Source organism: Vulpes vulpes, chromosome 11 (genome assembly GCF_048418805.1).
Source record: "Vulpes vulpes isolate BD-2025 chromosome 11, VulVul3, whole genome shotgun sequence".
Classification (NCBI taxonomy): Eukaryota; Metazoa; Chordata; class Mammalia; order Carnivora; family Canidae; genus Vulpes; species Vulpes vulpes.
Window position 1 is genome coordinate 85511048 of NC_132790.1, and position 26610 is coordinate 85537657.

At 35.7% G+C, this 26610-nt stretch overlaps 1 protein-coding gene across 4 annotated transcripts in view; it reads right to left on the reverse strand.

Annotated features, from left to right (window-relative positions):
* Nucleotides 1-26610, reverse strand: part of PIK3CB (phosphatidylinositol-4,5-bisphosphate 3-kinase catalytic subunit beta) — a 203152-nt gene that overhangs the window by 63375 nt on the left and 113167 nt on the right. For all 4 annotated transcript variants that reach the window (XM_072726958.1, XM_072726956.1, XM_072726957.1 and 1 more), the window contains 4 exons: nucleotides 14741-14992; nucleotides 13263-13359; nucleotides 9782-9912; nucleotides 7303-7353 (listed from right to left, as the gene is read on the reverse strand). In XM_072726958.1, coding sequence (XP_072583059.1) covers nucleotides 7303-7353; nucleotides 9782-9912; nucleotides 13263-13359; nucleotides 14741-14992 — 531 coding nt within the window. The remainder of the gene's footprint in view (nucleotides 1-7302; nucleotides 7354-9781; nucleotides 9913-13262; nucleotides 13360-14740; nucleotides 14993-26610) is intronic.

Below are 26610 nucleotides of genomic sequence, written 5' to 3' on the forward strand. Positions count from 1 at the left end.
GGTCATGATATCAGGGTCATGGGATATAGCCCCACAGTAGGCTCCACACTCAATAGGAAGTCTCCTTGAGATTCTCTCCCTGTCCTTTTGTCCTCGCCCCTACTCATGCTCTCTCTCTCTACAATAAATAAATAAAATCTTTTAAAAAACATACAGCAAGAGTAGAATGAGAATGCAGTTCTTTTCATTCCTCTCATTCAAAAGACCACGAGATGTCAGAAATTATATATATTTTTAAAAAGTCTAATCAAGGGCACCTGGGTGGCTCAGTCAGTTAAGCATCTGCCTTTGGCTCAGGTCATAATCCAGGAGTCCTGGGATCAAGCCACACAATGGGCTCCTCACTTTGTGGGGAATCTGCTTCTCCTTCTCCTTCTGCCCCCCCCCCCCCACTCATGGCCTCTCTCCCTCTCTCTCAAATAAGCAAAGTCTTTATTTTTAATATTTTTTAAAGATTTTATTTATATTCATAAGAGACACACAGAGAGAGGCAAAGACATAGGCAGAGACATAGGCAGAGGGAGAAGCAGGCTCTCTGCAGGGAGCCCAATGCAGGACTCATCTCAGGCCCCCCAGGAATAGGACGTGAACCAAAGGCAGATGCTCAACCACTGAGCCACCCAGGTGCCCCTGATTAGGCGTCCCACAAATAAAATCAAATAAATAAATAAATAAATAAATAAATAAATAAATAAATATTCTAATCAACAACAGTTCTGGGAAATCAGAGAGACTGCCTACATAGTAATCTTTTAATGAGAGAACACAGATAGAACCAAGGACCAAATCTGCTAAGACTGATATAGAAATGAGAAATACACATCTTTGGAAATTCTTGCTCAGAATAGTCAAGGGATACAAGGAAAAGGAGGCCAAGAGGAACCATCAAGAGGATTATCAAAGGATCAGGCTGGTGGAACAGCTACTTTGGTAAGGTATGCCTCCTCCTCTGTGTGTACTGAGTTGGACAGGCAAAAGCACTGGCACCAGAATGAGATGAGGAGCTGAGGGTACTGAACCCTAGGGAGCTATCTGACCTCAGAAGGTACGAAAATATTCAAATCCAGGAAAACCCTCTATAAACATAGTCTATCATAACTCATATAGTTACTGAAGGAAAGTTACAGTGAATAATCAGAAAACCAAGGAGTCACAAGTACAAAAAGGGCTAAACAAAGAATCACCAAACATCTCAGAAAAAACCCATAGGAAGAAAGATGTCAACAGAAGCAAGACCAGTTTTCAAAAAAGTATTTAATGCCTAAGAGAGGGGGCGCCTGGGTGTCACAGTCCCTTAAGCCTCTGACTACTAATTTCAGCTCAGGTCATGACCTCGAGTTCATACTAAGCATGGAGCCTGTCTCATATTCTCTCTCATCCCTCCCTCTGCCCTGCCCCACACATGTGCTCACTCTCTCTCTCTCTCTCCCCAAAATCAAAAATAATCCCTCAGAAAGAACTAGCATATATAGCCATGAAAAATAATCAGAAATCTTTTTAAAGGTTACTAAAATTTTTGTTTTTTTTTAAAGATTTTTTTATTTAATTTACCTTACTTTAAAGATTTTGAGACAGAAGGAGAGCACAAGTAGACTCCCCACTGAATAGAGTCTGATACAAGACCTGATCCCAGGACCCCAAGATCATGACCCGTGAAGGCAAATGCTTAATCAATGGAGCCACCCAGGCACCCCAAGGTTACTAAAATTTTAAAAAGAGAAAGGAAACAGACCCCAGTTTGATTACTAATAAGAAAATGCAAGTTACAGTAGTGTGACATTATTTTATTATCCAATGGATTAAAATATTAAAAGGGTTAAAAAAATTAAAAGTGTTGGCAGATATGCAAAATGACAGAAACTCTTCCACAGTGTGGCTAGGGTTATAAATTTTAAGGTACGCAATTGGGCAGAATTTTTATTTTAAGAAAAAAAGATACTTTTGATCTTATAATTTCACGTCTAAGAATCCATCTTATAAAAATACATGTATGTGGGGGTTCCTGGCTTAGTCAGTGGAGCATGTGATTCTTGGTCTCAGGATTATATGAGTTCAAGTCCCACGCTGGACAAAGAGCCTACTTTATAAATAAATAAAATTTAAAAACACAAATACAAAAAAAAGAAAAAAAAACAACACAAATACATGTAACAAATATTCATTACAGTACTGTTTTGGTAAAGAATAATTGGAAATAAGCAAAAACATCAGTAGGAGTATGTATTTTAATAACTAATAGCTGATAATAATGCCTCAGAATATTAAAAAAGCTTTAAAAAAAAAAAGAGAAGTGGAGGGTTCCTGGGTGGCTCAGTTAAGCAACTAATTCTGATTTTAGATCAGGTCATGCTCTTAGGGGTCCTGGGATTGAGCCCCATGTCCAGGTCCCTGCTCAGCAGGGCATCTGCTTCCCTGGTTCCCTCTGCCCCTCCCTCATCCATGCTTTTTCTCTCTAAAATAATTAATTTTTTTAGAAAACAAATAAAGGGAAACTGGGGTGGCTCAGTGGTTGAACATCTGCCTTTAGCTCAGGGCCTAATTCTGGGGTCCTGGAATCCAGTCCCTCATCGGGCCCCCTGCAGTGAGCCTACTTCTCCCTCTGCCTATGTCTCTGCCTCTCTCTGTGTCTCTCATAATAAGTAAGTAAGTAAATAAATAAATAAATAAATCTTTTAAATAAGTAAATAGAGAGAAGTTGATCTCTTAAAAGAGCAAAGATGCACAGAATGCATTAAATCAAAAAGGGAGAAACTACATACATAAAGATCCATTTATTTTTTTTTTCATTTATTTTTTTTTTAAAGGATGTATTTACACATAAAGGTAGTATGTAAATGCATACACTGCATTAGGATTAATACCTATAAATTAAATTGCTTACAGTTATCTCTGAGGACAAAAAGTAGGTGGTGGTTTTAAGAATAACTTTCACTTTCAGTTTCACAATTAATTAATTATACTATGCCCCCAATTTTTTTTTAAAAAAAAATAAGGCATATTAAACTTGGGCCAGAACATCCTTGATAAGAAGGGAACCTTCTGATTTAAGTAAGGTACTAGCAAACCGTAGGAGAAATAGTAAAACTTAAGTTACCAGTTACTGTTCTGATGTTTGAGGTCAACATTAAGACTAATAAAGAGTAATAAAAAGAGGCATTAAAATGAAGATATCCTCATATAACTATTATCTCTGAAAACTAAACTGTATCTGTTTTAATATAGGCTTGTTTTGTTATACTTGTTTTGTTTGCTATATTTTACAAATTGAAGGATTATGGCAACCCTGCATCAAGCAAGTCTACCAGCACTATTCTTCCAACAGCATTTGCTCACTAAGTGTCTCTGTGTCTCTTTTTCATAATTCTCTCAGTATTTCAAACTTTCTCATTATTACTATATTTGTCACAGTGGTATGTATTCAGTGATCTTTGCTGTTACTGCTGTTAATTCCTTGTAGATGCTATTAACCATATCATAGAAGATGGCAAATGTAATCAATAAATGTTATATTCATCCTGACTGCTCCACCAACCAGCTATTTCCATCTATCCCTCTCCTAGGGCTTCTTTGTTCTCTAAGACACAATAATATTGATAGTAAGCCAATTAATAATCCTACAATGGCTTCTAAGTGTTAGAGTAAATGGAAGAGTTGCATGTCTTACACTTTAAATCAAAAGCTGGAAATGATACAACCTAAGAAGGCATGTCAAGAGCCAAGACAAGGCAAAAGCTAGGCCTCTTGCACCAAAAACTTAGCCAAGTGGTAAATGCAGAGGAAAAGTTCTTTTTTTAAAAAATATTTTATTTATTTATTTATTCATGAGAGACACAAAGAGAAAGAGGCAAAGACACAGGCAGAGGGAGAAGAAGCAGGCTCCCAGATGTTGGATCCTGGGATCAGGACCTGAGCTGAAGGCAGACGTTCAACTATTGAGCCATCCAGGCATCCCAAGAGGAAAAGTTCTTAAAGGAAATTAAAAGTGTTACTCCAGTGAAAACATTAATGACAGGAAAGCAAAACAAACTTATTGCTGATATAGAGAAGTGTTTGTGGTCTGGATAAAAGATCAGTCATACTACTCCCTTAAGCCAAAGCTGAATGCAAACAAGGCCCTAACTCTTAAATTCTATGAAGCCTTAGAGAAGTGAGGATGCTGCAGAAGAACAGTTTGAAGCTACAGAGATTGGTTTAAGAGGTTTAAGGAAAAAACCTAACTCTGTAACATAAAAGTGCTAAGAGAAGCAAGTGTTGATGTAGAAGCTGCAGGAGGTTGTCCAGTAGATCTAACAAAGATCATTAATGAAGGCAGCTATACTTAACAACAGCTTTTCAATGTAGATGAAACAGCTTTATATTAGAAGAGAATGTCATCTAAGTGTTTCACAGCTAGAGAGCAGAAGTCAATGTCTGGCTTCAAAGCTTTGAAGGACAGACTAATTCTCTTTTTAGGGGCTAACACAGCTGGTGACTTTAAGTTGAAGCCAGTGCTCAATAACCATTCCAAAATCCTAGGGCCCTTAAGAATTGTACTAAATCTATTATGCCTATGCTCTATAAATGGAACAACAAGGCCTGATGACAGCACATCTGGGGTTTACTGAATATTTTATGTTCACTGTTAAGACCCACTGGTTAGAAAAAAAGACTTTTCAAAACATTAGTGCTGACAATGCACCTGATCACTCAAGAGCTCTGATGGAGATGTACAATGAGAATGATGAGATTTTCATGCCTGATAACAAAACATCCATTCTGCAGCCCGTGGATGAAATGAATAATTTTGACTTTCAAATCTCATTATTTACGAAATATATCTGATAAGGTCAAAGGTGCCATTGAGAATGATTCTTCTGATGGATCTGGGCAAAGTAAACTGAAAACCTTCTGAAAAAGATTCACCATTCTAGATGCCATTAAGAACATTCATGATTCATGGAAGAAGTCCATGAATCATGAACTATAAACATTAACAAGTAGCTTGGAAGGAGAGGAGGATTCCAACCCTCACAGATGACTTTGAGTGGTTGACTTCAGTGGAGGAAATAACTGCAGGTATGGTGAAAATAGCAAAATAACTAGGATTTGTAGTGAAGCCTGAAGATACGACTGAATTGTTGAAATCTCATGATAAACCTTGAACAGATGAGGATTTGCTTCTTATGGATGAACAAAGAAAGTGGTTTCTTGGGATGGAACGTACGAGTAATGAAGATGCTGTGAAGACTGTTAAAAATGACAACAAAGGATTTAGAATATTACATAAAGTTAGTTGATAAAGCAGCAGCAGGGTTTGAGAGGACTGACTCTAATTTTTCTTTTTTTTTTTTAGATTTTATTTATTTGTTCAGGAGAGACAGAGAGAGAGGCAGAGACACAGAGAGAAGCAGAAGCAGGCTTTCACGCAGGGAGCCTGAGGTGGAACTCGATCCTGGGTCTCCAGGATCACACCCTGGCCTGAAGGTGGCGCTAAACCGCTGAGCCACCCGGGCTGCCGGTTACTCTAATTTTGAAAGTTGAAAGAAATTCTACTGTGGGTAAAATGCTACCAAACAGATTGCTGCTGCACAGAAATCATTCATAAAAGGATGAAGAGTCAACTAATACAGCACACTTTATTGTACTATTTTAAGAACTGCCATTGCCACCCCAACAACCTTCAGCAACCCAACCCTGATCTGTCAGAAGCCATCAACATCAAGGCAAGAACTTCCACCAGCAAAAAGATTACAACTGCTGAAAGATCAGATAATGGTTAGCATTTTTCTTTTAAACAAAATAGTGTTTTTACTTTAAGGTACTTGTTTTTTAGGCATAACGCTATTGCACATTTGACAGACAACAGTATACTGTAAATCTTTTATACGCACTGGAAAACCAAAAAATTCACAACTAACTTTATCATCATGATACTCTCTTTATTGCAGTGGTCTGGAACAAAACTTACACTATCTCCAAGGTGTGCCTATAATTAACAAACTGTTAAGTGTATACTTGTAATAAACTTCTTTTGTTTCTCTGAAGAGAAGTACTCAAAGTATTTATAGTAGTAGATGACGTGCACTGCAGGACTATGGATATTTTTGAGAATTCCAAGGGCAAAGCAGAAGATACCCTGGGCCAGACATTTCTCCAACTAGCCATCATAAAATACTGCTTTGATTCTATGTAAATGACAAAAACATATATTATCTCCATTTTGCCTCCTAGCCTCTATATAATTGCCATTTTATGTAGAATGGCTTTATACTGAAGACACATTAAAAACTGTAAACAGGTAACATGAAAAAGGAATATCAGATTAGACTCAGCAAAGTCGTAAACTATTTAAGAGTCAAAAAATTAAGCTAAAAAGTATAGGTGGTAGAAATCTACGTATATTGTAAACTAAACAAAGTAAACTATTTTGTAGTCTTTGGGTAGAAACAATGGGCATAGCATATATGGCAGAGACTGCTGTTTGTCCCTCAGTATTCTTTGTGCTCTTCCTTTATTAACTAGAATCTCTTTTTCTTAGCCAAGTACCTGCCTGGCAAACTAAAGACTACCTTTCGCAAGCCTCACTTGTGGTTAAGTATGGCCATGTGAGTAAGTCCTGGCAAATAAGATGTGAGCAGCAATGAGTTATATTAATGATATCCTCAAAAAGAATAGGTGTGGCCTCTACTCCTGCTTTTCCTTTTACCTATTCCCACTGGCTGGACCATAATAATATGAGAAGCTGAAGCACTAAATTAAACCATGAGACAGAAACTATATGTTAACATAACAGACCACCAAAATGGAAAAAACCTTGTTCCCCAGAGCTGTAGATCCTGGCCTGATTATATCTCCTATTATGTGTGAAAAATTACAGGCTCTTCATTCAACTGAATAACATTCACAAAGATAGTACAGTTAATCTATGAAGTGTCATAGCATCTCTTAAAGACTGCTGATGGGGGCACCTGGGTGGCTCCGTAAGTAGTACATGCAACTCTTGATCTTACAGTTCGTGAGTTTAAGGGCCAAGTTGGACGTGAAGCCTACTTTAAAATATAAATTAATCAAATTAAAAAAAAAAAAAAAGACTAGCTGCTGAACCTGTGTTTATATCAGAAAAGGGTTTACCACTGAACATAGACCACCTATAAACACCTGCCATTCAACAAAACATTTGTATGTACATATTCACATAAACTCTCAAACTATTCTTGCATAAGAGTATGGTCATCTGTAAGTCATTAGCATAAATGAGATGCAAGTAAGTAGTAAGAACCACGTTATAATAAGAAAGGATCATTTTAAAACCTTGATACTTACTGATACATTAGCGCTGTCACTGCTTGCAATCTCAGCTGCCTTCTCGATTATCTGTTAAAAAAAACTTTTTAAATTAAATTTTGGTGCTTGTATTTGTAAAATTTTAATTGTAAATGATTACAATTGTACTTAGACTACAAGAAACAACATGAGGTCTGGCATGCTTTATAATGTAAACATGAACTCTAAATGCAAAATGGTCTCAACTGGGGGATTCCCAATCTTCAAACTCTTGAGTCAATGGTATTATAAGGGACCATGCCTCCTAGGGTGTATAGGGTGCATCAGCATTTTCCGTAGATTAAAAAAATGCAAAGACTTGAATATGTATGTGAAAGAATTTTTTTGGTATGTGAAAGAATTTTAAATACAGGTAAATATTTTCTGATAAAGAAAATGCAAAGGCATGTAAGAGTTACTAAATAATTAAGTTTTTGTCTTTTGTAAATGTTTTTTTACTGAATTAACAAAAGTAGAGTATCAAAGACAGCCTAAAAATATCTTTTGAATTCATTAATTTCAAGAGGGGCTCTGATTCTTGAAAATATGGAAAAATCAGTGTTAAAGAATCTGAAGATTTATATCCATTTACTGGCTTCTATAATCCTAAATGAATAATTTGACCATATCCTCATATGTAAAGTGTAGTGATAACTCTTATCCTATTTCATACGGTTGTTATGACAAAATGAGATTATAGTTCTTAAAATTAATCAATAACCATAAAATTGACTTGAAAAGCAAAATGTATACAAGTGCTCACAACAAAAATAATTACATTAAATAAAAAGAATATGGGAACTTTCACCTTTTTTATATGTATTATTTGATTTTTTAAAATAATCACATGTAAATTATACAATTTCAAAAACCCCAATAAGTACAAATATATTTATACATATTTAAAGACAAAACCCTCCAACTCAAGTTTATGTTCAAAGATGGACTCTAAGAAATTACAAAGGCAAAAGGAAAGTTTAGTGACTTAGGCAATGCTGAAATAAGACATTTTAAAGAAGCTGGATTTCCCTTGAAATATTAGACGAAAACTCTTGTATTTGCATAGGATATTCTATTTATAAAAATGCTTCAAAAAGCACCCCATTTGATCCAAAAGAAACTATAACTGTTGAATACATACTATAAATGAACACAAAAACAGTCATAGCTTGGAGTATAAAGTGTATCATAAGCAGCTATGCCTTCTGGTTAAATTGCTATTCTAAGGAATAAAGCCATAGCATGAATGCAATGGATGAGTCAAAATGTACCTTATTCTACTACAATATACAATATGGTTCTTGGCATATTTGGGATTTCTACTACTAACCATAAATTTAATTTGGCTATATATTACTGATCAGAAAGTCATTTCAGAAGAATTTGAAGTGAAAAGTTATTTTTTATGTGGATAAAACTCAATTAAAATAAGAGTAAAGAAGAAACATTAGGTAACAAACTTAAATTACACACTATTTTAAAAATCTATACTATACAGGTCTGTAAGTGCTGAATTTTAAAATACAATTAAGCTTAAAAGTGGATCAATTTGAATATTAATTAGTATATCAATTTTTTATAATATCAATTTTTAAAGGAAGATTATTCTCACATAGATTAAAGAAATAAAAGACTTGTTATTGAGAATTTGCTCCAAGATTTTCTCATAAAAATCAGCATCAATCATATCTGAAACAAAGATGCCAAGCCTGAAGATAGAACATATGACAGCCTAGCTCCCAGAATGTAAATGAGCATATAGCCCCATTTTCAACCCTCCCCCATAACCTTCTGATACTCAAGATAAGAAGTTTGTAAGGAAATGTGTTTAGAAATGTAAGTCCTTGCTATAGATTCTACATAAATAACAGTACCTTAAGAAATCTTATTAATAGTAACATTCAACATAAATCATCTGTTCTTTGAATACCACAGCAGTGGCTACGTCATTAATCCCTGAACATGCTGGGCAAGCTTGAATGTACATTTGACATGCTCAGACATGCATTTATAGCCATTATAAATTGAAAAGAACCTCAGAGGGACACCTGGGTGGCTCAGCAGTTTAGCGCCTGCCTTCAGCCCAGGGTGTGATCCTGGAGTACCTGGATCAATTCCCACATTTGGCTCCTTGTATGGAGCCTGCTTCTCCCTCTGCCTATCTCTTTGCCTCTCTCTGTGTCTCTCAAGAATAAATAAAATATTTTTTAAAAAAAAGAACCTCAGAGAACAATTATGATTTCCTCATTTTATAAATGAGAAACCTGATCTCCAGAGATATTATGTCTCACCTGGTCAGTGATAAAGCCAAGACTAAATATGAGTTAGTTGGCTCCATGCTCTTTCCACTGAATCAAGCTGCCAATGTATGTGACATTTGAAAGAGAAACAAACATGTAAAGATTAAACTATAAACATGCAGAGCCAAGAATGATTCGATGATTTTCATGCATAGTGGCCCTTTAAATAATTTGCTTACCTTATCAAAGGGAGGATAATAATAAGGTTGTTTTTTATTCTCTGGGAATTTGATATGCAAAGCTGTTGCATTTTCAGTATATGGATTTGTTTGAACAGTTCCCATTGGATTCAACATTTCTTCAAGTTCATCTAAAATGTGCAAATAATTTTTTATTAAAAAATATTTTTGAAACTAAACTAAAATAAATCCTTAATAGAAAAAAATTTAAAAGTATGTCACCTAAGGTGCTCAGTATGTTAAGGCTTTGGATCAGGTCAAGATCCCAGGGTCCTGGAATAGAGCCCTATATAGGGCTTCTTGCTCAGCAGGGAGTTTGCTTCTCACTCTGCCCCTCCTTGCTGCTTGTGTGTGCCTATGTGTGTGTATGTGTAGTGCGGGTGCACGCTTGCTTGCTCGCTCTCTCTCTCTCTCATACTACTGTCTCCCTCAAATAAATAAATTAAAAAAAAAAAAAAAAAGTATGTCACCTAAGGGATTTGGCAGACAATTGTTATCAGTAAGCCTCTTATTTACTGTTAATACTTGACACAAGAGTTGAATGTGAGTTTACATACACCTCTAAAATAAGAAAGTTTGCAAAAATTAATACCTACCCCACCTCCTTCTTAAAATTTGATAATTATTCTCAATCATGAAATTTAAAAAAAAACTTAATTGGAATTGCTCCCCATCAAAATCAGGTGACCCACAGAATTTTTATTACTTAACAACATATATGAATTTATTACTTTCGATGGTCATCACAGCACTCAAACAGATATCTTGAGAGTCATCAGTGATATTTTTTGGACAAATCTAATGTTGTTTATCTTCTTCAATTATCCTATAACTGTTGATATAGTTAAAGAGCTCTCTGGTAGTTTCTGAACACTCCATTCAAGTGGTACTCCTTTAACCAAATAAACTGCTTATTTCTTTAAGGCATTCCTTCCTCTGCTCCCCCACCTAAACATGGTCTATTCACAGAATTGTGCATGAGAATTTTAGATTTCAATGTTCTCATAAAACTTTTTCACTTCACAGATAAATTAACTGTTAAAGAGACTGTAAACTCAAGAGAACAGAATTAGCAGTGCAGCCTAAAGACTCTCCTCGCCAAACTATTATCTCTTTCCATATACTGATTTTTAGTACATTTGTTCTCTCCTAAGGAATAAAAGATAAAAATCCATTGTGTCCAGGCCTAATGTCCAGATATTATGCATACTCAAATTACTTACCAATGCTAAAAAAAAAAAAAAAAAAAAAGTCTTTTTTAAAAAATGATTTTATTTATTCATTTGAGAAACAGGGAGGAGAAGCAGACTCCCTGCTGAGCAGAGAGCCCTACACTGGAGGGGCTCTATCCCAGGACCTGGAGATCATGACCTGAGCTGAAGGCAGATACCTAACCATCTGAGCCACCCAGGCCATCTGGTAGAAAATCTTTACAAAAGTATTTGCAAATTTCAGTTCCATAATCAATTCTTTGCTCCACTTCTTTAATACTCCCTAATTTCACAGATTCTATTGTCACCTAGCAGGAAGAAATTCTCATTTATACACCCCTAAAGCAGATATCTCAGCAAAATTAAATTCTATACTATGATATCTGGTAGCATTATACTCCTTTATCCTATCATATGCCATCTATCTAAAGTAAAATGTAACATTTTAGAATTCTTATCAGCCCCAAACACAGAGAGGTAACCTTGCTTAAAAGTGATTACAAAATGTATTCTAATATATTATAAATAGAGAGTACAAATTGGTAAAACCTCAACTGGAGGGAAATTTGTGATTATCAAAATTACAAATGTATTTCTTTTTTTTTTATTTTAAAATTCCAAGCTTTTAATTTTTTTAAGTTTTTAATTCCAGTTAGTTAACATAGTGTTATATCAGTTTCAGGTGTACAATAACAAATGTATTTATTCTTTAACTCAATAAACCCACCTCTAGGAATTTATGTTAGACATATACCTGCATATAAGCAAGGTTATTATTCATTGTAACACTGCTTAAATTATTAAAAGATAAGACCACATTAAGAACAGCAGCAGCACTCAATATAGATACATAAGGTTAAAAGGGCAAAATGCATTTTTGCTATTTTGTTTAAAAATAGGAAGAAAAATAGAAATCTACATTTGTATTTCCTAGTGTATACATGAAGAAATCTGGAAAGATACAAAAGCAACCAGTAATATAATTACATACCACTTAATGAGGAATCTACAATAGATTATTTGTAGTTCCTTTGTTTCAGCTTCACTTCTACTGGGATAAAGTGACAATTCTACAGCTGATACATACAGAGCAAATGTGTTCTTTTATTATTTTTCATATTACATCTTGTTAGAGATGAGTCAGGCTCATGGTATGCCAAGTTAATACTGCCCCAAATTGTCAATTTTGCTAAAAATACCAGTCAAGTTGCTTGGTGATTCTGGAGAACATGTGTGAGTCTAAATTAAGATTTTCAAAAAAGTGTAACTGCTGAAATGCATGCAACTATAAAGCTCATAATTTCTTTAAGAATGTATATATAAATGTACACTACTCTCCTATATTGGGAAAAACATGATTGGTAAAAACTACTGCAGGTATATGGAAGAAAGGTAGAAAATGAAGTATACATACATAAAATATTAGAACATGAGTTTTAAATATGTTTGTGAAGAATTTTCCAAAACCAATTTCTCAGATGTCAACTACTAATAAATGAATATATTTCAAGTGTTTGTCACAAAATAAATTTAAATGCAAGAAGTTCACTATTTTATTAACTATATTAACAAACTATGAAGGCAGGAAAAAAAAGAAAACCACTATTATATACAAAGTTTACACTAAAAATTTCCAACATCTGGGAAAACTAGTATGAAATAATGGAAAGAATCAAGCAGTCTTTTGTACAAATCTTAGTTTTGAACCAATTACGTAAGACTGACTAACTTATCTCTAAGGTTCACTTTTCTCATACGTAAAAGGGAAATAAAACTATCTACCTTGTTTGGGTGCTTTGAATAATATTACAGAAATATTATCATATAGAAGGTGCTCCTCTTAGCTCAAATTTCAGGTTAAATCCAATGAAACATTTACTATGTTTTTACTAATTCTTCCATATTAGTGAATGTTCCTTCTACTAGTGTAGACATTTAGTACAACTAGGAGTAACAAAGGTTGTTATAAACAAGACATTATTTTCTCAGGAGAATTCTCCAAAATCTATAAAATTCTCTTAGGAGAATTTCTCCAAAATCTATAAAAAATAAAACATTTAAAGCAAGAACACATTCATCAAGATAACAAATATACTCAGATACAAATCACTTTTTAAATATATTAAAATAATCTGCGGGAAACCATTTTAAAATAAGTAATAAAGATACAAAATGATGGTTTCTTTACTAAACAAATAGTGAGTCATAAAGAAACATTACTAGTCCACATGCCAATAGTTACTCTTTAAGGATTAGGATATAAGTCTTACCAGGAAATGAAGACCAGCTGTGCAGTATTATGTCTCCAGATCTCAACTGTCCTTTAAAGTCAAAAACCATCGTATTTACCCATGCCACAGGATAATGCTGTTGAAAAAGATACCACTGCATAAATATGCTGAAAAAGAACTTTACCATGTAAACATGTACATACCCCTTTGTTTCAAAATTTAAATCTAGAAATTTCTAGAGTTCAGATGACTTCCAAAAGATCACCCAAAATAAAACAAGATGTACATGGAAAAATGTCCAAAATCTTTACAATGGTTCAAGAAAACTTTGAAAGCCAATTCGTGATGAAATAGTGTATCCAAAAAAACATTATTTATTGCTTAATACCACAAATGATGAAAAATTTTTAATGATTCAAGAAAATATGTGAGATATAACATCAGCGTGTCTCTTTTAAGAGCTTAAAGCCTTAGTTAACTTTAATGTAGGAGAAGGCAATGTCTGCAGGTATTGTAGAATTTATTTCTATTTCTTAGAAGGAAGCATAGATACTTAGACCAATTTATATAGACACCTAGACCAAATAACTTGGTCATGGTATATCAAAAAATCCTATAAAATAGTTGAATGCAAAAAGAAAAGAAAAGAAAAGAAAAGTCAAATGCTTTGCGTAAAATTATCAGTGTAAGAAAAAACACTAAGAAAATACCTCTTCTGTGACTTTTACACCCTAAACTTTATTTTTAAAAAACTGTATGATAATAAGCAGAGGAAAAGCTTTCTTAATTCTTACATTAATGAATAAAGGATACATATTCATGTACATAAATACAGTAACCAGCTTTTAAAATATATATATATGTAATTCATGTCCCCATCCCTCCAAACCAATTTTTCACAAACTTAAAAGAAAACGAAAAAATTTGACTAAAAATATAAAATGAAAGATGAGAATATGAGAACAGATACACCATCCCTTTCCTACAATTTTGAAATCTAAGAAATTAAAACTAAAAGTTTGTTCATAATTCATTTGACAGCAAAACATGGCCGGAAATGCCATAAAGTTAACTGATATTCTGCATTTGTCTCATTTAGTGTGAATATTCATATATTTCAACACTAGATACTGATGTGTTTAATTACAGATTTGTACCCCAGGTCCCTCAGGTGTGAAGTATGTTGTATGATCTTCTAAAATTCACAAAATTCTGAATGTTCAAACATCTGTGGCACATAGAATTTCAGTTAAGGGACTATGAACATATAATTTTTTTAATCTTTTCATTCTTTTTTTATCTCTATCTTCTAAAAAGTATTTTATTTACACTGGAACATGTACAGACATTTGCTAAAACAAGTTTGCCAAAAGAGAAATAAATGAACAAGACATAAAATGGAGATTTATTGTCTTTAAAATCACTTCACAGAGACAAAGTTTTATGCTATTATTGAACTTATGTTACTCAGTTATTTCAAAGAGTTTTAAAATTATTCCATTGTAGCGTATAATTACCACTTTCCCAGATTTCCGGATGGTCTGATATTTACAGGGATTAATATTTTTAGTTGACTTTTTTGTTTTCACTTTATCCAAAACTGCATAAACAGCAAAACATAATCGAGCCATTCGTGGCAGGTCACAAGTATTTATATCAAATTCCAGTGGTTCATTCCAAATGTGATCATTTTTCCCTGATATCTCTGAGCTTACGATGGTTTTACAGAGGAGTTCAGTACCATGAAAAAGGCCAGCCCTGACATGAACCTGTAATGAGGGAGACAAAAACAAATACAGATTTATGAATACTACACCACCAAAACACTTCTATTTTGAAAAACAAACATATACTGGGAGAAGAAGCACACCAACTCTAGGAAAAATTTTTGTTTACAGAATCATCAGGCTGTAAGTAATCAGTATATAATTCACCAAACTGTTATTTTAACCTATTTTTCACTTAGTAAGTAAACCAGCTAAAAAATGCAATAGGGGGCAGCCCGGGTGGCTCAGCGATTTAGGGCTGCCTTTAGCCCAGGTCCTGATCCTGGAGACCTGGGATCAAGTCCCACGTCAGGCTCCCTGCATGGAGCCTGCTTCTCCCTCTACCTGTGTCTCTGCCTCTCTCTCTCTGTCTCTCATGAATAAATAAGTAAGTTTTTTTTTTTTTTAAATGCAATAGGTCTCAATGGTGTAAGTAGGTCTACAGAAACTAAGACCTTAAGTACAAAAACTACTATCGTATACTCACCTTCACTGACTGCATTTATTTAGGGTCTTGTCTTACTCTTCTGTATAACTAGAAAGGAAGTGATGGATAAAATGTCTCTAAAATCTCTTTGTACTTCTGAATGATGTATGAACTGGTCATTATAAGAGCCACCTAAAGATATTCTATCCATATTTATAATTATCTTACACATCACAGGTTTTCATTTCTTCCTAAAGACACAGGTCCAGAGTGATGCAAGACATATATGAAATGTCCCAGAAAATTTTACTCAGTCATTTATATAGTTTTTAAAATGACATAACCCAATTATGTCTAAATTTTAAAATGTGTAGTACACAACTAGAACAAATAACCCTAAAGTCTATACGGAATCACAAAAGACTCCAAATAGCCAAAGCAACCTTGAGAAAGAATGAAGCTGGAGGCATCACAATCTCAGATTTCAAGATATACTACAAAGCTGTAGTAATCAAAACAGTATGGTACTGGCTTAAAAACAAAGACATCCATCAATGGAACAGAATAGACAACCCAGAGATAAACTCACACTTGCCTAGTCAATTAATCTAAAAAAGGGGGGGGGGGGGCCGCCAAGAATATATACCAATGGGAAAAAAAGACAATCTCTTCAATAAGTGATGCTGGAGAAAAGAATGAAATTAGACCACATTCTTATGCCATAAACAAAAATAAATCAAAATGGATTAAAGACCTAAATGTGGGATCCCTGGGTGGCACAGCGGTTTAGCGCCTGCCTTTGGCCCAGGGCGCGATCCTGGAGACCCGGGATCGAATCCCACGTCGAGCTCCCTGCATGGAGCCTGCTTCTCCCTCTGCCTGTGTCTCTGCCTCTCTCTCTCTCTCTCTCTGTGACTATCATGAATAAATAAATAAAATCTTTAAAAAAAAAAAAAAAAAGACCTAAATGTGAGACTTGAAACCATAAAATTCAAATTACTCCCAAATAGGCAGCAACTTCTTTAACACTGGCCATAGCAACATTTTCCTAGAAATGTTTCCTCCAGCAAGGGAAACAAAGCAAAAATAAACTACTGGGACTACATCAAACTAACTGTAAACTATTTTTCACAATAAAGGAAACCACCAACCTAACAAAAAGGCAATCTACTGAATGGGAAAAGATATCCACAAATGATGGATCTAATAAGGAGTTAATATCCAAGATCAACTCAATAGCCCCCAAACTCAAACAATCCAATTTAAAAATGGGGAGAGAATCTGAACATTTTTCCAAAGAAGACATTCAGATGGTCAACAAACATATGAAAAGATGCTCAACATCACTAATCATCAGGAAAATGCAAATCAAAGCCACCATGAAACTTTACCTCACACTTGTTAGAATGGCTAGAATCAAAACAACAAGAAATACAACGTGCTGATGAGGATGTGGAAAAAAGGGAATCCTTGTGCACTGTTGGTGGGAATATAAATTGGTGTAGCCACTGGAGAAAACAGTATGAAGATTCCTTGAAAATTTTTTTAAAAAATTAAAATACTATATGATCCAATAGTTCCACTACTGAGTTATTTACCCAAAGAATATCAAGGAAACCAGTTTGAAAAGATGTATACATCTCCATATTTATTTTAGCATTATTTATAACAGCCAGATATCTGAGCAACCCAAGTGTCTGTCCATTGATGAATGGATTAAGAAGATGTGTTATAAATATATAATGGAATATTACTCAGCCATAGCAAAGGATAAGATCTTGTTATTTGCAACATTAGAGGATATTATGCTAAGTGAAATAAGTCAGAGAGAAAGACAAATTCCACATGATTTCACTTATATGTGAAATCTAAAAACAAAAGAAATGAACAAAGCAGGAAAAAAAAAACCCATACATACAGATAACTGATGGTTGCTAAGGGGGATAGGGGGAAGGTGAAATGGGTGAAGGTACAACAGGCTTCAGTTACAGAATGAATAAGTCACCAAGATGAAAGATGCAGCATAGGGAATATAACCAATGGTACTGTAACAGTGTTGTATGGTGACAAATCATAGGTATACTTGTAGCGGGCACAGCATAATGCATAGAGTTGTCCAATTACTATGCTGTACACCGGAAACACTGTGTATCAACCATACATCAATAAATTAATAAGTTAAAAAGTGAGTGTGGAAGTAGAACTAAACACAGTATTAAAAACAGACTGACAATTAAATACTTTGTGGTCAAATATTTTTATATTCATTTATTCAAATGTGGTATTAGTATACTAGTAAATAGTAAACTGAGTATTACTGTTTACCGAATAAATGAATCATATGTGAATATTTAGGTTTGTCTTTAAAATAAACTTATCAATAAAAATTGACTTATTAGAAGAGACATTATCTTCATTTTGAAAAGGAAGGTAATATCCAAGAATATCCATTCTATCTAAAGATACAGGAACATATTTAAATAGAAATATAAAATTTTAAGTAAAACTCAATTTTTTAAATTATTAAAATATTTGTGTTAGAGTTATTTGAGTTTAAAAGCTATTAAAATTATGTTATACTGACTTAAATAAAACTACAGGTTAGTAGACTACACGCTTCATAATGTTTTTTTAAGACTTTATTTATTTAGAGAGAGTATGAGCAGAGGGGAGGGGCAGAGGGAAGAGATGCAGGCTCCCCACTGAGCAGGGAGCCCAACATGGGACTCATACCCAGGACCTTGGGATCACAACTTGAACTGAGGGCAGATGTTTAACTGACTAAGGCACCCAGGTGCCGCTATATTTCATAATGTGGGAAATAATAATTCACTTTCATAAACAGTAATCATTTATCTAACTCTTGCAAAATAAACACAGATTGGGGTGTCTGGGTGGCTCAGTCAGTTAAGTGTCTGATTCTTGATTTCAGCTCAGTTTATGGTGTTGGGTTGTGAGATCAGTCCCATAATGAGGCTCTGTACTCAGTGTGGGGTCGGCCTGAGATTCTCTCTCTCCCTCTGCCCTCCCCGTTTGCATGCACTCTCTTTCTCTCAAAATAAACAAAATCTTTTTTAAAATAAAAATAAACACAGATTAAAGGGTTAGATTTGTTAAATCATTAAAAAGCTAATCAAAAGGAAAAATTATTAAAAAGCTATCAGAATAACTATTGAAGGTAAATGATGGGTTCATGGAAGTTGATTACACCATTCTTTCTACTTTCATGTATGTTTGAATTTTTCCTTTAAAAAAATTTTTAAGCGGGATGCCTGGGTGGCTCCGTGGTTGAGCGTCTGCCTTTGGCTCAGGACATGATCCAGAGTTTTGGGATCGAGTCCCACATCAGGCTCCTGCATGGAGCCTGCTTCTCCTCCTTCTGCCTGTGTCTCTGCCTCTCTCTGTGTCTCTCATGAATAAATAAATAAAATCTTTTAAAAAAAATTTTTGTAAGCTAAAAGAAAATTATTTATTCTAAATACGGATGGATTATTATTATATAGTAAAGATTAAAGTAATAGGGATTATAGAGAATTACTAAAAGCACTTGCAGTAAATTCTCAGGCCAAAAAAATTTTTATCTGAACACACATTTGATTTCCTTCAACTTCACAGAAAAAGGATCATTCTTTCTACTTAAAATCTCTAGTTCCATCTTGCTCCAATTTCCCAAGTACTTAGACCTTGTTCCTTTGCTTCTCTAAGTTGGAAAAAACTCCTCCCCAGCAAGCTATAAAACCTATGCATTTCTCTCCTATGTCAAACTCAACCAAAAATCTGCTTTAGAATCTAACTAATCATAATGAGAATGGAGCCACGTCAGCATCTACTTAGACATTTAAGTTTCTTACTTTTAATCTATCATCAAGCCTATACTGTATACAGGAGGAAAATGACTTATGATGTGATCTATTTTAAAACTTTTTATATATTAATTTGTTTTCGGTTGTTTCTATGCCCAATGTGGGGCTTGAACTCACAACCTTGAGATAAAGAGTCGCATAGTCTACCAACTGAGCCAGCCAGACTTCCCTATACTGTACTCTTAAATGAAAGAGAAAATAAAATAATACAATATAAACTCACTAAGAGCATCTTCACATAGTGATGGTGCAAAGAAATGAATACAGTTATGGTAGGATAGCAAGATTACTGGTGATTTATCATTCTCTTAAGTGATTGTGGATTTTATTTTATGTTAACTATAAAATATTTTTAAATTATCATTCTACAAAGTACCACACAAAATAGCTGGATGATCTAAACTTAGATCCTATACACAAGTATAACACCAAATGCTCAAAATCAATCCAAAACTCATTATATTTAATGCAAATATGAATGAAATCATCTTTTTGTATTATTCTTTAAAAAACTACCATCCAGGGCACCTGAGTGGCTCAATCAGTTGAGTGTCCCACTCTTGATTTCAGCTCAGGTCATAATCTCAGGGTTGTGGGATCCAGCCCTGCATCGGGCTCCACACTCAGTGTGGAGTTGGCTTGAAATTCTCTCTCTCCTTCTGCCCCTCCACCCCACTTGCATGCGCACATGTGCACACATGTTCTTGCTCTCTCTCTCTCTCTCTCCAAAATAAATAAATAAAATCTTTATGAAAAACCATTCAAGGTTACCTGTTTTTAAAGTGTCAAAAATTTAAATAATTAATACAGTGTCAAGACTGAGCAGCCATAGCTTTAAGCAACTTTTAAGTCCATGTCTCTACACTACTTTAAATGCTATTTCCCTGTGTTCCCCCAAATTAAGCGAAAAGTCTGGGGATTCATTCTTACTCTGTAAGGAATATGAATAACAATAATTATAAAGAAGGATTTATATAACAGCACTTTAAGGAAATCTTTGTATTTTCCTTTATGCTATACTCAAAGTATCTAAACTGCAACACAATACTAGTATTTTTAAAAGCCAAGACAAAATAGGAATAACAATTATTCTATAAAGAAAACTGTAATTGCCTATAAGAACCATTAATTATTTTCTCCTAAGCAATTTAGAAATGGCCCCATCATGAAATACTCAATAAATGGCATTTAATGTTAGTAAAATTATATGGGAAGCAGGAAGAAGCACAAAAGCCAGATTCTGAACTTTTCCTAATATACCTCAGGAAGATTGCGCACCACTTAATGAACACATGGTGGATGGTAATTTTAGTTTATCAGGACGTTAGGAAAGGTTCTGCCACTATCACACCAGTCATTATCTTAAAAGGGTTCAACAGGCAGGAAGGAAAGGTGTGCCTACTGCCTGGGCAAAGACAAACTCCCCTGGCATACCTTAAGAATCAAAAACACCGTGGCACAGCTAGAGGCACAGCTAGAAGCACACTGGCCTCTTGGGTTGGAGAGGTGAGCAGCAAAGTCAGGGCCAGGAACAGAACTTAAACCACTGAAACTAAACAGGAATAGAATTTAAACCACTGAAAAGACTACTTTGTTTTCAGGGAAAAGAAAAGCTTGGTTATAAGACAAGGTGTGTAGGGATCCCTGGGTGGCGCAGTGGTTTGGCGCCTACCTTTGGCCCAGGGCGCGATCCTGGAGACCTGGGATCGAATCCCACGTCGGGCTCCTGGTGCATGGAGCCTGCTTCTCCCTCGCCTGTGTCTCTGCCTCTCTCTCTCTCTCTCTCTGTGACTATCATAAATAAATAAATTTAAAAAAAATATATATATAAGGTAAGGTGTGAAAAGAGGCAAGAAGAGCAGAGGGGTGGTGGTGGCTATTGCTGTAATTCAAGGAGAGATGGTAAAGGTGTTAATTATGAAATGGTCAGGAAGACAAAGAGGAAGAAAAAATAGTAATGAATTTCAATGAGACAGGATCAACAGCATGTGATCAATTGATTAGATATGGTAGGTAAAGGAGAGGGGTGACTCCAGCTGCTTTTTTTTTTTTTTAACCAAATATAAGAGGAAAATTAGTTAAAGGAGTGAAAGAATGAGTTGGGGAACACTAAATAAAACTGGCTTTAGAAATGTGTACTAGGGCAGCCGGGGTGGCTCAGCAGTTCAGCGCCACCTTCAGCCAAGGGGCATGATCCTGGAGAACCGGAATCAAGTCCCACGTCTGGCTCCCTGCATGGAGCCTGCTTCTCCCTCTGGCTCTGGCTCTGCCTCTGTCTCTCTCTCTCTCCGCCTCTCATGAATAAATAAATAATCTTAAAAAAAAAAAATGTGAGGGAATCCCTGGGTGGCGCAGCGGTTTAGCGCCTTTAGCGCCTGCCTTTGGCCCAGGGCGCGATCCTGGAGACCTGGGATCGAATCCCACATCAGGCTCCCGGTGCTCTCTCTCTGTGTGTGTGACTATCATAAATAAATACAAAAAAAAAAAAATTTTTAGGGCAGCCCCGGTGGTGCAGTGGTTTAGGTGCCGTCTGCAGAGACCCCTGACGAGTCCCACGTCAGGCTCTCTACATGGAGCCTGCTTCTCCCTCTGCCTGTGTCTCTGCCTCTCTCTCTCTCTCTCTCTGCATCTCTATGAATAAAAAAAAAAAAAAAATTTTTTTTAAATGTGTACTAAAGTACGTAAAAACAGGAGTCTAGAACTGAAGAGCTATCTGGGCTACAGGCAAAGGCCTGAGAACCATAAGCAAAGGAGGTACAATTTTTTTCAATTTTCTTGCAAAGAGAATATCAGTTATTGCTTTCTAAGATGTGAAGAATCCAAATGAGAGGAAAAACACTTAAGAGTTGTTGCTGAAGCAGGGCCCACATGCCTGAAGCAAACAATCCATCTGACCTCTGAGTTACTTGACCTGAAAACCTCTATAGCGTTTCCTCTCCCCTCAGCCACACAAACCCAAACACATCCAGAATTTGACTTTGCCACACCCTAACATCTCCAAATCACTAACTGCTACATCTCACTCTCTACCCACCTCCCCTACCAACTCACTCTGGACACTCTCCAGGAAAATCTCCTTGCCCTCTTTAAGGCCTCCATTTCAATGACCAACACTTCCCCCTTCCCAACCTCAGCTTTCCTCTATCACCTTTGTCTGCCTTTGCCTTCACCAAAACTATCTGCCAAGGTATGTCTCTCCTTCTGTCACATTCATCTGAAGTCCATACCCTGGATAAACCTAATTACCTGCCTCTCCTCCATACCACATGTTTTGGGGCCAACCAGGACCATAACTAACCAGTTTCAAATGTAAAATTACTCTTCTGTTCCTGCAAGAATATTTCTTACCTTTAATTAACTGTTGAAAACTTGCATAACCATTTACCCTCCTGTAAGATGAGCCTTCCTTACATTTGATAAAACTATTTAAAAAATGTAAAGCTCCTATTTAAGCTCCTTTTTGTTAGATTTTCTGTTACCTGAAGATGACATGCTCTCATGGATACCCCCTGTCAATCTATTCTATTTAGAAGTTATAGAATATTAGAAAAATGAAATACTAGTCCATTATTATTCATAAGACAAGGAAAGCAAGTAATGAGGAAGGTCAAATGATATATATAGCTAATAAAAAAATCAGAATCCAATACTCACCAACTATAGATAGATTCTTGTTACTAAATTGTGAAGTCACATGGGTGGGGTAAATTGAGGATGGCATATATGTTGGGACGCATAAAGGGTTCAAAGAGTATTTTTTACTCTTCCCCTAAGCAGCCTGGGGTGACCTCTGAAAATGGTTCACTATTCGCTTGACTCAGAAAACCCTACAAAATCATGCAAATCAAGAAGTTCAAACCCTTGTGTTCACTCTACAAACACACGTGAAACTGCCCAGGCCATCAAGAGTATGCATACCCAAAAAGTCACCAAGTTTCTGAAAGATGTCACTTTGCAGAAGCAGTGTGTGCCATTCCATCGCTACACTTAGCTACACACACCTGTAGGTAGGTGTGTCTAGGCCAAACAGTGGGGCTGGACACAAGTCAGTGGCCCAAGAAGAGTGCTGAATTTTTACTGCACATGTTTAAAAATGCAGAGAGTAATGCTGAACGTAAGAGTTTAGATGTAGATTCTTTGGTCACTGAGCACATCCAGGTGAACAAAGTCCCCAAGATGTGGTGTATAACTTAAAGGGTTCATGGTCAGATTAATCCATACATGAGCTCTCCCTGCCACATTGAGATGATCCTTACTAAAAATGAGCAGATTGTTCCTAAATAAGAGGAGGTTGACGGGAACCCTGGGTGGCGCAGCAGTTTAGCGCCTGCCTTTGGCCCAGGGCGCGATCCTGGAGACCCGGGATTGAATCCCACATCGGGCTCCCGGTGCATGGAGCCTGCTTCTCCCTCTGCCTATGTCTCTGCCTCTCTCTCTCTCTGTATGACCATCAAAAATAAATAAAATTAAAAAAAAAAAAAAAAGAGGAGGTTGCACATAAGAAAAGGATACCCCAAAAGGAACTGAAGAAACAAAAACTTATGGCCTGGGAGTAAATTCTGCATAGAATAAATGCAAATAAAAATAAAATTTTTAAAAACTATAATAAAATAAAATAAAGAGCATTTTTCTTCCAGAAAAAGGCAGGTTGTTCAATATGCACTTGACGCTCCATAAATCTCCAAGTAAAGATGTATGGGGGGTGGGGTAAGGGTTGTCATCTATTCACACAAGATCTCTGCTTAAGAATTTCATGTTCCTAAGACTACTTTTATTCTACTCTAGGCTTACCTGACCTTTAATGGCCACAACAAAGTCTTTGCTACCTAAACCTTACCCAAAACTGAGTTTGAGGTAAAAATATGCATACAGAACTTCCCTGAAAGACACACAATATATTTCTTTGGGAAGTTCAAATATTACCATTCAGTTAAAGATAAACCATCACATGGTTAAGGATAATATCTAGACTGAATTACTTTGGTCTCCTATAGAATGACTGTTCCCAGGACGCCTGGGTGGCACAGCTGGTTAAGCCTCTTTTAGTTTCAACTTAGGTCATGATCTGAGTCCTGGGCTCTGCACTTAGCATAGAGTCGGCTTAAGACTCTCTCTCTGCCCCTTCCTGCCAGCATGTGCTCTCTCACACTCTCTAAAAATTAATAAATAAATCTTTAAAAAAATAACTTTTCCTATTGTGCTGTCAATATTATATTTTAAGTCTAGCCAGTGAAAGAGTCTATAAAAGAAACATACGTGAGAGCCACCTGGGTGGCTCTGTCAACTAGGCATCCAACTCTTAGTTTTAGCTAAGAGTCATAATCTCAGGGTCATTAGATGGAACACCGCTACGTGCTCAGCAGGGAGTCTGCTAGAAATTCTCCCTCTCACTATTCTCTCCCCCCAGAATATTCTCTTTCTAAAATAATAAATAAACCTTATTTTAAAAAAGAATGAACCTCTAAATTCAACCTCTGATACTAATAAAACACTATATGTTAATTAAATTGGATTTATTTATTTTTTTTTAAATTTTTTTTATTTATTATTTATGATAGTCACACACACACACAGAGAGAGAGAGAGACAGAGAGACAGAGACACAGGCAGAGGGAGAAGCAGGCTCCATGCACCAGGAGCCTGATGTGGGATTCGATCCGGGGTCTCCAGGATCGCGCCCTGGGCCAAAGGCAGGCGCCAAACCGCTGCGCCACCCAGGGATCCCCTAAATTGGATTTAAATTTACAAAATTTTAAAAAAGAAAGATATGTAAAACATTTTATCTACTGTAATGATGCTGGCATAGGTGTTGGCACCCACTTTATCTTCCACTGTGTCTCCTTCATAAGGAACCACTAACATCTCTGTTTTATAGTACTATCAGGATGAGTTCCAAACACATGAATAACTAGTTTATCTTCAGAGAAATTTGAATTCTTTTTAAAGATTTTATTCATTTATTCATGAGAGTCACAGACAGAGAGGCAGAGACAGAAGCAGAGGGAGAAGCAGGCCCTGTGTAAGAAGCCCAATGTGGGACTAGATCCCAGATCCCAGGATCATACCCTGAGCCAAAGGCAGATATTCAACCGCTGAGCCACCCAGGCATCCCCTAAATTCTGAATATTATAACTGATCATGTTTTCTTTGCTTTGACCACTAGCTATATTGCAAGAGAGCAAAATCCATAGTCTGACATCAAACAGTTATGGAGGATCTTACTACATACATACTTACGGTGAATCTTGCTCCTGACTTTTCTGACTGTTAATTACCCTCAATTATTTTTTAAAAAGCCAAAATTTTATATAAGGACACTGTGTGTGTGTGTGTGTGTGTGTGTGTATTGAGAGAGGGACAGAGAGAGAGAGAGATGGATTGAGCATTATACATTGAACTTGTGAAGTGAAATTTGGTAAATCATAAAACAAAACATATATAAAACACATTTTGCATCTTTGTAAGACAGGAATTTCAGTATAAAAATGGTATTCAGTTCTTACTCTCGATGACCCTGAACACTTAGTGAGACTTATGAATTAGAATAGTTTATTCAGAAAAATTACAAGTTTAAAGAAATGAATACTTTTCAATGTTTTTATGATAAAAACAAGCTACTTAAAATAAATTGCTGAACTTGAAAACGTTGGCATCTCTTGGTTTCTAACAATTTTTGAGAGTAAGAACATAAAGGAGTTCACTCCATAAGTACTTAATAAATGTTAGTATTGAAAGAACCAAAACAAAAACCGCTAGTTGTAATTCCATCAACCAACTTCTAACAGAATTCAAACATAAGGAATGAAGTAAAAGTATGAATCAGTTGGCTACAAAGCTCAAAAAATCTGGAGTATAATGAACTTGAAAAGATCTATATCTATAAAGATCTACTAGCTATAAATAGCAACAGCAAAGAGTGTGATCTAGAAAAGAGTAATAAAAAAGACTCTAACCAAGGCATGGTAACAATAAAAAAAGAGACCCTGCACATTCTGAAGAAATGTGTTGAAATATTACTCATTACCTAGTCAAAGTGTGATTTAAGACCAGTCATTAAGATTATATATACTTGAGAAATCTCCTAGTAATTGGCTAAAATAATTCAAGTTGATACATGGTTAAAAACAAACAAGAGATACTAAAAGTGATCTACATTTAAAATAAATTGAGGTGGGGCAGCCCAGGTGGCTCAGCGGTTTAGCTTTGCCTTTAACCCAGAGTGTGATCCTGGAGACCCTGGATCCAGTCCCACGTCAGGCTCCCTGCATGGAGCCTGCTTCATCCTCTGCCTGTGTCTCTGCCTCTTTCGCTCTCTCTGTCTCTCATGAATA